This window comes from Canis lupus, chromosome 3 (assembly GCF_003254725.2).
Source record: "Canis lupus dingo isolate Sandy chromosome 3, ASM325472v2, whole genome shotgun sequence".
NCBI lineage: Eukaryota > Metazoa > Chordata > Mammalia > Carnivora > Canidae > Canis > Canis lupus.
Window position 1 is genome coordinate 38,979,550 of NC_064245.1, and position 12,148 is coordinate 38,991,697.

At 36.7% G+C, this 12,148-nt stretch overlaps 1 protein-coding gene across 27 annotated transcripts in view; it reads right to left on the reverse strand.

Moving 5' to 3' along the window:
- The window catches only part of TJP1 (tight junction protein 1), a 255,598-nt gene that overhangs the window by 29,061 nt on the left and 214,389 nt on the right, over positions 1-12,148 (reverse strand). For all 27 annotated transcript variants that reach the window (XM_049108387.1, XM_025438107.3, XM_049108383.1 and 24 more), the window contains 6 exons: positions 11,141-11,280; positions 10,245-10,350; positions 7,450-7,600; positions 1,864-1,972; positions 716-935; positions 49-233 (listed from right to left, as the gene is read on the reverse strand). In XM_049108387.1, coding sequence (XP_048964344.1) covers positions 49-233; positions 716-935; positions 1,864-1,972; positions 7,450-7,600; positions 10,245-10,350; positions 11,141-11,280 — 911 coding nt within the window. The remainder of the gene's footprint in view (positions 1-48; positions 234-715; positions 936-1,863; positions 1,973-7,449; positions 7,601-10,244; positions 10,351-11,140; positions 11,281-12,148) is intronic.

Sequence of the window (12,148 nt, forward strand, 5' to 3'; positions counted from 1 at the left end):
ATATTGACATTAAAGTGTATGAAGATTAATCTGTAAAAAATAAACTACCTTCTCGAAGAACAACTCTTTCATAGGCTGGAAACTTTGTTTGAACTGGCTGAGCTGACAAATCCTCTCTACTCTTTCGAAGATTTCTCTTGGAGCTGCGAAGACCCCGGAATCTCCAGAAGTCAGCACGGTCTCCCCCAGCTGTTTTTGGAAGTGTGTACTGTACACTGGCTAACTGCTCAGCCCTGGACAAGGAAGGATAAAATAGAGAATAGAAGATGGATAAATATATTTAAAATATATTAAAAAAAATAAAATGGAAAAAGACCCATAGATGAAACAAAATGTCAAAATACTGGACAGAACTTCACATGCAGATTAAATCTTAATGGCTAAACTAAAATAAAGAAGTTTCGCAGCATCTGGGGGACTCAATCATCCGTCTCTTGATCTCGGTTTAGGTCATGATCTCCAGGTCGTGAGCTCAAGCCCCAAGTTGGTCTCCACATGGAGCTCCACATGGAGCCCACTTCAAGTAAATAAATAAATACAGAAATAATAAAATATAATGAATTAAATTAAAGGAGTTTATACAACTAAGTCAGTCATAGATATGGTGACTACAATGAAAACTAATTCTTTACATTGCCAAAATTTCCCAGGGGGATTCAAGTCTTCCATCATCATTTACTTAACTTGTTCTATAGAAGTATCCAAATATTCATACCTGTTCTTATTAGGGATGATGCCTCGTTCTACTTCTTTATGATTTTTGCCAATTCGAATAGCGAGCCAAGAGCCTAGTTTCCCATTGTACAAGGTATCCACAACACGAAACACCTCTCCTTTGTTAAAACTAAGTCCGTAGGGAGATTCCTTTTCATATTCAAAGTGGGTTCTAATATAGAAAGAATCTCCCACATCTGATTCTACAATGCGACGATAAACTAAAAGGAATCAAAACAAAAACATTATCAATAGCTAATAAGATAAGAAATTAATCTGAAGAGATTATGTGAAGATGCTGTGGTAATAGCAAAACCAATGGTATTCAATGTATGTTGAATCCTTCCTCTATGTGAAGTAATGCATTAGGCATTCTATCTCATATACAGCACCATTACCTCAAAACAGGAATGCTTAGCACCTCCATTTTGCAGATGAGGAAAGTACTGCAGAAACAGATCAAGCAACTTGTTCAAAACCATTCATGGTGGTATTTATATCATCTTAGTTTTGCTGCAAATACTACAGATATTCCCATTTTCTATAAGTGGTTCTCAAACGAGGGTAATTTTGCTCACCAAGGGACATTTGGCACTATCTGGAGACATATACCAATATCTGGTATATATACTACTGGCATCTAGTGGGTAGAGGCCAGGGATGTTTCTAATCACCCTGACAATACATGGGTCAGCCCTACAAAAAATTATTTGGCTCAAAACGACAACAGTACTGACGGTGAGAAACCGTGTTCTAAATGAAAAGCTTATCAGCCTAATCAAAGAAAATTAGGCATTTTCTTTAATGCTAACAAAAATATATTCTTTAGACAACATCAGTAAAAACTTTGGAAGCTAACCATATACTTTTGTATGGTTCTGATAACTAATAACTAGGATCTTTCTATGCCTTGTGAGGGCTGGATGGCATTCCTCTTAAACTAAAATGCTATAAAGATTGGTTCTATTATCGCGCTTTCTAATAAGCCATGTGTAAGACTGTGCCTCTAAGTGATTTAAACTCCCTCTGAGATGAACAAATTCATTTATTACTCAACTTTGAATGATTTAGTAAAAATTGGAAATTAAAATCGCTATTTAAGTTCTCAGAATTCTACAGATTTTCTCCATTCTACTGACAGTATCTCACCATCTTTCTTCTTCTGAGCCAATATGGTCACTTCTTCTCCTTTAGGGAGGTCGAGTAGGAAAAGGACGGCTTCTTCTCTTATGATGTTTGTGAAATCTACATTGTTTACCTGTTAAAATATATTTCACAAATTGCTCTTGGCCATATTTTAAGATGATGAAATTACTTATCTAACACAGAAAACAAAGACTCTCAGACTTTACCTAATCTGAAAATATCACATCTTTAAGAGGGAAAAAATGAACTTTCCTTTGGAGAAAAATAATATACTCTAATTTAAAATAAGTAGAAACCAAATAAATTGAGTGATGGTATAAATTTAAGAGTAGCCACAATGCATCCTGACATTTAAGATCACCTACTGCACAATCTAACCCATTTAAACCAAAAAAGACAATCCCTAATTCCAAATATTTGTTATTATAAATGGTCTGGCTTTAAATTTTGAAAATTATAAATCCCACAAATATAACTTTAAAGTAATAATATTGTATACCAATATACTTCAATTAGAAAAAAGATTTTATATTCTACTAGTCTCTGAAAAAGGAATCAGAAGGAAATGAGATAAAAAGAAAAAAAAAAAGTAGGGCAGCCCCGGTGGCACAGCAGTTTGGTGCCGCCTGCAGCCTGCGGTGTGATCCTGGAGACCCGGGATCGAGTCTCATATCGGGCTCCCTGCATGAAGCCTGCTTCTCCCTCTGCCTCTCTCTCTCTGTGTCTATGAATAAAAAAAATAAAAAAGTATATGCATTGTCCCATCTCTGTAAGATCATCTGTTTGATGTAGGCTCAACGTCTGCCAAGTCAGGATATACTTATATCAGAAGCTCTTAAAGGCCAAAGGAAACTTAAAATGTTACTGATGACTATAAACAGGATTACAGATAGAACTGTTTAGCTTTCAAAAATTTTCCACATTAAAAAAATTAACATGCACTACTTTTATGATACAAAACAAAAGCAAATTATTAAGAAACAATTTTTAAATGATGTACATAAGGGATGCCTGCCTGGCTCAATTGATAAGAGCAAGTGACTTTTGATCTCAGGGTTGTGAGTCTGAATCCCATTGTTGGGAGTAGCACTTTACTTAAAAAAGAAAATAAGAGCTTTTAAAAAAATAAAATCAAATGTATGTATGCCCTAATTACTTCAAGTAGCATATGAGGTGGGTAAGAGATAGGTCGGTTTCATTTCTTTACTACAATGAACATCATTCTCCATGTTGTGTCTGAGAACAATATAACATCACTGGGAGGAATCAAAGTAGTGCCAGATGGAATCCAGTAAGGCAAAGATGACGCCTTGACTTTTACAGGAGGTCTAAAAGGAAAGGACAGTAGGAGGGAAACGCCCACAGGCAGCTGAAAAGCAGGAGGGGGCTCAAGACAGGACCTCCAAATGAAGTTTCTGATGGTGGGCTACTGACAGGAGCCCTCAAAGCCAAGATGAAGACTATACAGCAAGAGAGAAGCAGGGGGCTGCTGACATTATCCAAGCCTTAGATGAACCATTAAGGGAAGGCTGGAAAAGAATGTAAAAGACTAAAGGAGTACCAGAATGACAGTGTTATAGAATCCAAGGAAGAAAGCACTTCAAGAAAGATTACTTAAGACAGTCAAAACACAGCTAAGGAAGAAAGGAAAATGAGGGCTGAAGGTCCCATTAGGTCAGTGATAGCTTATGAAACGTCAGATTCAGTAGTGGTTACGGTAGAAGTCAGACTATAAAACTTTATGATGGTGATGACTGAAAAGGAGTAAGGGAAGGGACTCCACCATACTGACAACAATTTCAACAGCAAAAGGAAAGAAAGAAAACAGTGGAGGATTGCTGTATGAGTGCTAGCAATCTTGGGGTGGAGTCTTTTGGGTTTTCTATGTACAGTATCAAGTCATCTGCGAAGAGGGAGAGTTTGACTACTTCTTTGCCAATTTGAATGCCTTTTATTTCTTTTTGTTGCCTGATTGCTGAGGCTAGGATTTCTAGTACTATGTTGGATAGAAGTGGTAAGAGTGGACATCTCTGTCGTGTTCCTGACCTTCGGGGAAAGGCTCCCAGTGTTTCCCCACTGAGAATGATATTTGCTGTGGGCTTTTCATAGATGGCTTTTAAGATGCTGAGGAATGTTCCCTCTATCCCTACACTCTGAATCAGAGTTTTGATCAGGAATGGATGCTGTATTTTGTCAAATGCTTTCTCTGCATCTATTGAGAGGATCATATGGTTCTTGTTTTTTCTCTTGTTGATATGATCTATCACATTGATTGCTTTGTTGAACCAGCCTTGCATCCCAGGGATAAATCCCACTTGGTCATGGTGAATAATCTTTTTAATGTACTATTGGATCCTATTGGCTAGTATCTTGTTGAGAATTTTTGCATCTGTGTTCATCAGGGATATTGGTCTATAATTCACCTTTTTTGGTAGGATCTTTGTCTGGTTTTGGAATTAAGGTGATGCTGGCCTCATAGAGTTTAGAAGTATTCCATCCCTTTCTATCTTTCGGAACAGCTTTAGTAGAATAGGTGTTGTTTCTTCTTTAAACATTTGATAGAATCTTCCCCTGGGAAGCCATCTGGCCCTGTACTTTTGTGTCTTAGGAGGTTTTTGATGACTGCTTCAATTTCCTCCCTGGTTATCGGCCTGTTTAGGTTTTCTATTTCTTCCTGTTCCAGTTTCGGTAGTTTGTGGTTTTCCAGAAATGCGTCCATTTCTTCTAGATTGCCTAATTTATTGGTATATGTAGCTGCTCATAATATGTTTTTAAAATCGTCTGTATTTCCTTGGTATTGGTGGGGATCCCAGAAATCAGTGGCATTTCTACACACTAACTATGAGACTGAAGAAAGAGAAATTAAGGAGTTAATCCCATTTACAATTGCACCCAAAAGAATAAGATACCTAGGAATAAACCTAACCAAAGAGGTAAAGGATCTATACCCTAAAAACTGCACCCTAAAAACTACAGAACACTTCTGAAAAAAATGGAGGAAGACACAAGCAAATGGAAAACATTCCATTCTCGTGGATTGGAAGAATTAATATTGCGAAGATGTCAATGTTACTACCCAGGGAAATTTACACATTTAGTGCAATCCCTATCAAAATACCATGGATTCTCTTCAGAGAGTCGTAACAAATCATCTTAAGATTTGTGTGGAATCAGAAAAGATCCTGAATAGCCAGGGGAATATTAAAAAAGAAAACCAGAGCTGGTGACATCACAATGCCAGATTTCAGGTTGTACTACAAAGCTGTGATCATCAAGACAGTGTGGTACTGGCACAGAAACAGACACATAGATCAATGGAACAGAATAGAGAATCCAGAAATGGACCCTCAACTCTATGGTCCACTAATACTCAACAAAGCAGGAAAGACTATTCACTGGAAAAAAAGACAGTCTCTTCAATATATGGTGCTGGGAAAATTGGACAGCCACGTGCAGAAAAGAATGAAACTAGACCATTCTCTTACACTATACACAAACATAAACTCAAAATGGATGAAAGGTCTAAATGTGAGACAAGAATCCATCAAAATCCTAGAGGAGAACACAGCCAACACCCTTTTTGAACTTGGCCACAACTTCTTGCAAGATACATCTATGAAGGCAAGGGAAAGAAAAGCAAAAATGAATTACTGGGACTTCATCAAGATAAAAAGCTTCTCACAGCAAAAGAAACAGTCAACAAAACTAAAAGACAACCTACAGAATGGGAGAAGATATTTGCAAATGACATATCACATAAAGGGCTAATATCCAAGATCTATAAAGAACTTCTTAAACTCAACACCAAAGAAACAAACAATCCAATCATGAAATGGGCAAAAGACATGAACAGAAATTTCACAGAGAAAGACATAGACATTACCCAACAAGCACATGAGAAAAAGCTCCGCATCACTTGCCATCAGGGAAATACAAATCAGAACCACAATGAGATACCACCTCATACCAGTGAGAAAGGTGAAAATTCACAAGACAGGAAACAAATGTTGGAGAGGATGTGGAGAAAGGGGAACCCTCTTGCACTGTTGGTGGGAATGTGAACTGGTGGTACAGCCACTCTGGAAAACTGTGTGGAGGTTCCTCAAAGAGTTAAAAATAAAACTGCCCTACGACCCAGCAATTGCACTGCTGGAGATTTACCCTAAAGATATAGATGCAGTGAAACAGCTGGACACCTGCACCCCAATGTTTCTAGCAGCAATGTCCACAATAGCCAAACTGTGGAACGAGCCTCAGTGTCCATTGACAGATGAATGGATAAAGAAGATGTGGTCTGTGTATACAATGGAATATTACTCAGTGATTAGAAATGACAAATACTCACCATTTGCTTTGACGTGGATGGAACTGGAAGGTATTATGCTGAGTGAAATTAGTCCATCAGAGAAGGACAAACATTATTTGGTCTCATTCATTTGGGGAATATAAAAAATAGTGAAAGGGAATAAAGGGGAAAAGAGAGAAATTGTGTGGAAATATCAGTAAGGGTGACAGAACAAGAGAGACTCCGAACTCTAGGAAACAAACAAGGGGTAGTGGAAAAGGAGGTGAGCGGGGGTTTGGGGTGACTGGGTGACAGGCACTGAGGGGGGCACTTGACGGGATGAGAGCACTGGGTGATATGTTATATGTTGGCAAATTGAACTCCAATAAAAATAAGTAAAAATAAAATGAAATAAAATAAAAAATAAAACAGTGGAGGACAAATGAAGAGCCAGAGGAAAGGGAAAGAGAAAAACATGAACAGAACAACAAGATTCTGAGCAGGAGACTGAATCCAGGACATGGAGCAGGAGTTACCAAATGCAGGAAGACCAGACTAGAGGTGACAATGACAGTCTGAGCTGGAGAGGTGGAGCAAATAGGAACTCACATTTAATACATGTGATCTTCTGGTTAAAATGGGACATAGTTTATCTGCCAAAAGGTTTGGATGTTTTAAGGAGACAGATAAAGATGGCACTATATGAGTAGACAGCATCGTTTATGGCATAGACAGAAAAACAACAGCAAAAGAAAAGAGACCACACCTAAGCTGGACTTCCTGACTCCTGTAACTGGTCCTACCTCTTGTGGGGTATGAAGCTTTGGAGCCAAGGCAGCTGACACATTTGCCTGATGGACACCCCAATTCCTTGCACGTGAGCCATCCCTAGGGCTATGTGAACTGCTGCAAGGACCACTCCCCTGGGATGGCAAGCTGTGGCCCATGACAGTCTTGTCAGCCTGAATGTCTAGTTGAACTTAAAAAGACTACTTGGTCGATATTATAATATCTAAGACTTTTTTTTTTATTAAGTTCTATGAACACCAGAGATTAAAATGAAATCAGAGGATCACACTCCGTAGTAACACATAATCACAGCAGTAAATGAGAGCAAATGCAGAAATGTGAAGGGACAAGGCTAGTATAATAAAGACTGGATGGATTCCTCATGAATGGTTATTTGGTTCAAGAGACTGTGACCTAAGATTATATTTGAATTATAATATTAGGTTTGCTGTGTTTGATGTCTTTTTCTAAAGATCTAAGTACTTTCAAACCGCATCTCTGATATACTGACATACCCTGAGAATTTGATCACCCTCTTCTAAGCCTTCTTTGGCTGCAGGGCTATCTTCTAGAACACCAGCTACAAATATTCCAACATCATTTCCACCAGCCAGGCGCAGGCCCACACTATCTCCTTTTCTGAATTTTACCAATTTCATGCTGGGCCTGTTAAAACAAATATTTCATTTGAAATGGTTAAGAGAAGCTTGAAGTTAATAGTAAACTGCTACAATGAAAACCACACTCAGAATGAAACAAAGGACCATCATCTCAGAAATTCCCCTCATACCACTAATTTACTGAATACAATTTCATATTACACAATTCCAAATCAGCTTTACTGGTACTTTCTTTTATTACTGCTTTACAACTAATTTATAAAACTACTTTATGAAAACATTCTTTTCCCAACTCTTAGCGTTTTAGATGCATTCGGGGCATTTGCAATGGTTAAAAACATCTTCCATTTTTTCCATCCCAATTCATACCATATCATCTCAATGGAATAACTGAGACGTACTATTTTACATGGGTAGAAATTGAAGCATAAACTGACAAATTTTCCTGATACCAGGGAATTAAAATGAGGCTCTAAGCATTGTGATCCAAGAGACAGTTGGTTTTGTTTTGTTTTTTGTTTTATTTTTTTGAGATAGTCATTTTTAAACTTGGCGGTTGGTGCACTCTGACACAAGTCACTTACTTTGCAGCCCCCTTGAATTTTAAATAAAAAACTTATCAGCATTCAGCCTTTCTGGATTAGTCCCACATTCAATCTCTGCCCTTCTTTTACTAGAGAGAGAATAGGAAGGAATTAATATATGCACATTCTTTTATAATCATTGTAGTGCTAAAACCTTGTGCTAGTCTTGACATAAAAACTAAAGGGCATCTTGGAAGAATGGGTAGGCAGAAACGGATCATAATTACAAACTACCCTTTATGGTAATTAATTACAAATTACCTACATGATTACAAATTACCCATCTAGATTTCTAGAACTCTCCCATTTTTCTAGTCTAGAAGACACACAATTCTATTACCTATTCTGACATGCAGTGCAGAAAAAGTCCCCTTCCTCTTAATTCACTAAGTAACAATGAAAAATGATTAGAAGACAAAAGAAAGCATAAAACACAAATCAAATGAATAAATGAGTTGAGGAAAGGGGGGAGTCTAATTCTTTTAAATCAACTAAAGACCACCTTAAGTTTTTAGATCTTATAAGGTATTCACACTTGTCCCATTTCCGTCCCTGGAGCGAACATTTACTAGATGTAAGCATAAGAGCCTGTAGGTTAAATGAGGTCACTCACTGCCAGGGTTGGTGGCACCCTTGGTCCTTCCATGAAAGTATGGGCCAGTGTTATCATGGAATATGTGAATTGCTTAGCTGTGGCAGTGTCCTACTTTTCTAGGTAAGTCCAGAGCCTGCTCACAGACTCCTCTCTCAAACCAGTTAGTACGGAGAGCTTTTTGAAATACTTCCTCAAAGTCCTTGAGACTCCAGGTTCCTGATAGTTCTTTCATAACATGGGCTGATCTAGTGTATCTCAAAAAGTAAAAATCGTTGATTGTAGTCTATATCCCTTAGTAAACTCTGTCTTTTTGAAAGACAGCTTTAGGTTCAATCACAGTATCATATATCCAAGGATGACTGACATTTTCTACTCTGTGTTACATCAACTACTTGCAATAACTAAAAGTAAACCCATTAACCACTTCTGCCCCAAATCCAGCCAGTGGATTTGAATGAGTAACTGAAGGTTTCTTGGCTCAGGTACAATCCTACCCACAACCTCAATCCTCTTTGGTATCTGTTCCTCAGGGCTCTCTTGGGAAACAGGTCTCCGGAATTAATCATTACAGTTTTCTTAAACCTTAAAGAGTTATAAAAGCTTTCAAGCAATTCTGAAGAAAGAAAAAGAAGGAAACTAATTCCTTCATAATTTATTAAAATGTTGAATTATCAGTTATCTGATATTAACAATATACAATTTTAATACTGTGTCCTACCCTTCTATTTCAGGAGTTCTTTCTATCTAGCTAGGTCTTGCAGTAACAACCCAATTTTCTTTAGCAAAGAAAACAGGTAAGAGCAGGGGTCTAGATCAAACTCACTTGAGTTTGGTTATTTTTCAATTACTCACATCCTGTTCCTTTCACCACAGAGGCAACAAAGACTAAATTGATTATCATGATGGTTTGAAATCTGGTTTAAAAATTTACATCTCAATCTCATCATGTATAGAACAGAGCAATAAAAGGTGTGGAATATAAAAAACTTACTTTTGAGTTGCTAATTAACCTACAACAGGTTCTCAAACAAGGATGATTTTGTCCCCAAGAACATTTGGCAGGGTCTAGAGACATTTTTGGTTGTCGTAACTGGGAGGTGTTACTAGCAGCTAGTGGTCAGGGATGTGGCTCAACAATCCACAATGTGAAGGGCAGTCCACCACAATCAACAAGCACCTGACCCAAAATGTCAATAGTGTGAAAATGGAGAAACACTGGTGTTTCCTGTTTTTTCAAATGCCAGGGCATTAGAAAACTCGTGAAAATTCTGATATCTAAGCAAGCAGAAAACAACTTTTAATTTTTGTAATTCCCGATCTGAAAACTAGGTAGGTGACTGTGGTAAGAAAGTCAACATCCAAAAAGTTTCTTTTTTTGTTCTCTAATCTCTATCACATAAATAATGTGAAATAAAACCTTAATCGTAGCATTAAGCGGTATATGCTTTTAAAAAGGATATACAATATACAATATGGACAAAGAAGACAACACAAGTCTAAAATCACATTACCGGAGAATCCCATCTTCATGAGTTGAATTAGGTAGGACGCCATCAGATGGACTGACAGGTAAATCCACATCTGGTTGTCCAACTTGAGCATACACAGGCTTTGGTTCTATGAGAAAGAAAAATTTAAAAACTGTACAGGAATCACTTTATTAAAAACTGGAATAATAATGTAAACAACTAGGAAAATAACCAAACAATAAAAAGTCCACAAAATATATATAAAATTCATCAGCAAAAATATAAGCTCAGAGAATCTGATAAGGAACATGTGTTATGTATTTTAAAGTTACAAATTCTAATATATATCCCTATAGTGAGGAACAGAGGGAAGGAGGGAGAATCCCTACATTTCTCTAAGACAATCAAAGCAGACCTCTTCACTGTGATAAAATTTGTTTTTAAATATCCACATTCTTGCCACTAAACAAGCAGAGCAAAAAGATTTGATAGAAGGAACTAAGACATTAGAATCCAAATCTCCTGGCCTTTCAAGCAAATGGATCTTGGAGACTTGCAGATTCTTAGGTCTGGTATATACATCTCTATGGTGTATAACAGTGTTTATGAAAACACTTTCAATAGGAAAAATAACTTAAAATTTCTTAAGCCAATCTAATATATCTCCTAAATGAGCAGTGCTGGAGAACAATTTTACTCACTATGAATAGCTGTTAACTATGAATAATTATCTATCCAGAAAAAATTTTTTTTTAAAAATTCATGAAAGCTACTCATCCATGTCAATCTCATACCCATAAGGAATATGCTAGAAGCCAAGTACAAAAAAAAAAAATCATAATCATTAAAGGATCTTCAAGTTGTCTGTAAATTCTGACAATTATTTTATTTAATCTGATTGCAAATGTTTTCCCAACATAGTATTTTGCTTGGCTTACCTGGAAGACTGGGTGCTTGTTTCTCATTTCTCTCAACTACAACTTCTTCTACTGTTTTATGTGTATGATCATCTGCATGCTTTACAGGAGTTGAGACAGCCCCAGGTTTAGAAATTCTCTCTTCCTCTCTGCTCCGGAGACTACACATTATTAAAATTTAAAAAATTATGAGCATAGAGATGAATGTGAAAACCATTTGTAAGAAAACAGTCTAAGAATAATCAAGCAAACCTTGAAAAATGATGACAAGGGTTTGCTCTAACAGCTATCAAAATATTATAAAAACCAAGTACTTAAAACTTAAGTGGTATTGCCAAAGAAACAGAAAAACAGATCAAAGTATCAAAATAGAAAATGGATTAATCTATCCACAGTAGCAAAATTTATTATGGAAGTGGCAGTTCAAAACTGTCAAAAAAGAATATGCTATTTATTTAATAAATGATGTTAGGACAAATGTTCACAAATTGAGAAAGATTAGATAGATCTCTATGCATATTAATGACAAAAAACAATTTCAGATGGAATTAAGTTCAAATCGTAATATATTTTTAAAAAATTTGTATCATCAAAAATAGAGGACTATTGGGCAGCCTGGGTGGCTCAGCAGTTTTGTACCGCCTTCAGCACAGGGAGTGATCCTGGAGACCTGGGATTGAGTCTCACATCAGGCTCCCTGCATGAAGCCTGCTTCTCCCTCTGCCTGTGTCTCTGACTTTTTCTCTCTTTCCGCGTCTCTCATGCATAAATAAATAAAATCTTAAAAAAAAAAAAATAGAGGGCTATTAAAGTAAGACTCAAGGCACAAAATCCCTCATACGCCAACAGTGATTCCATAAAAATTTACAAAACATGCAATTAAAAAAATCTATGTTGTTTTTGGTTAAACCAAATGAAATGGAGTTTTTTAGGTCAAACAGCTGAATATGAGCAATTTCATATAATTTGACCTAACATATATAGTGAGTTTAATACCTTAATATTTATATATTGACCAATTTATATGTT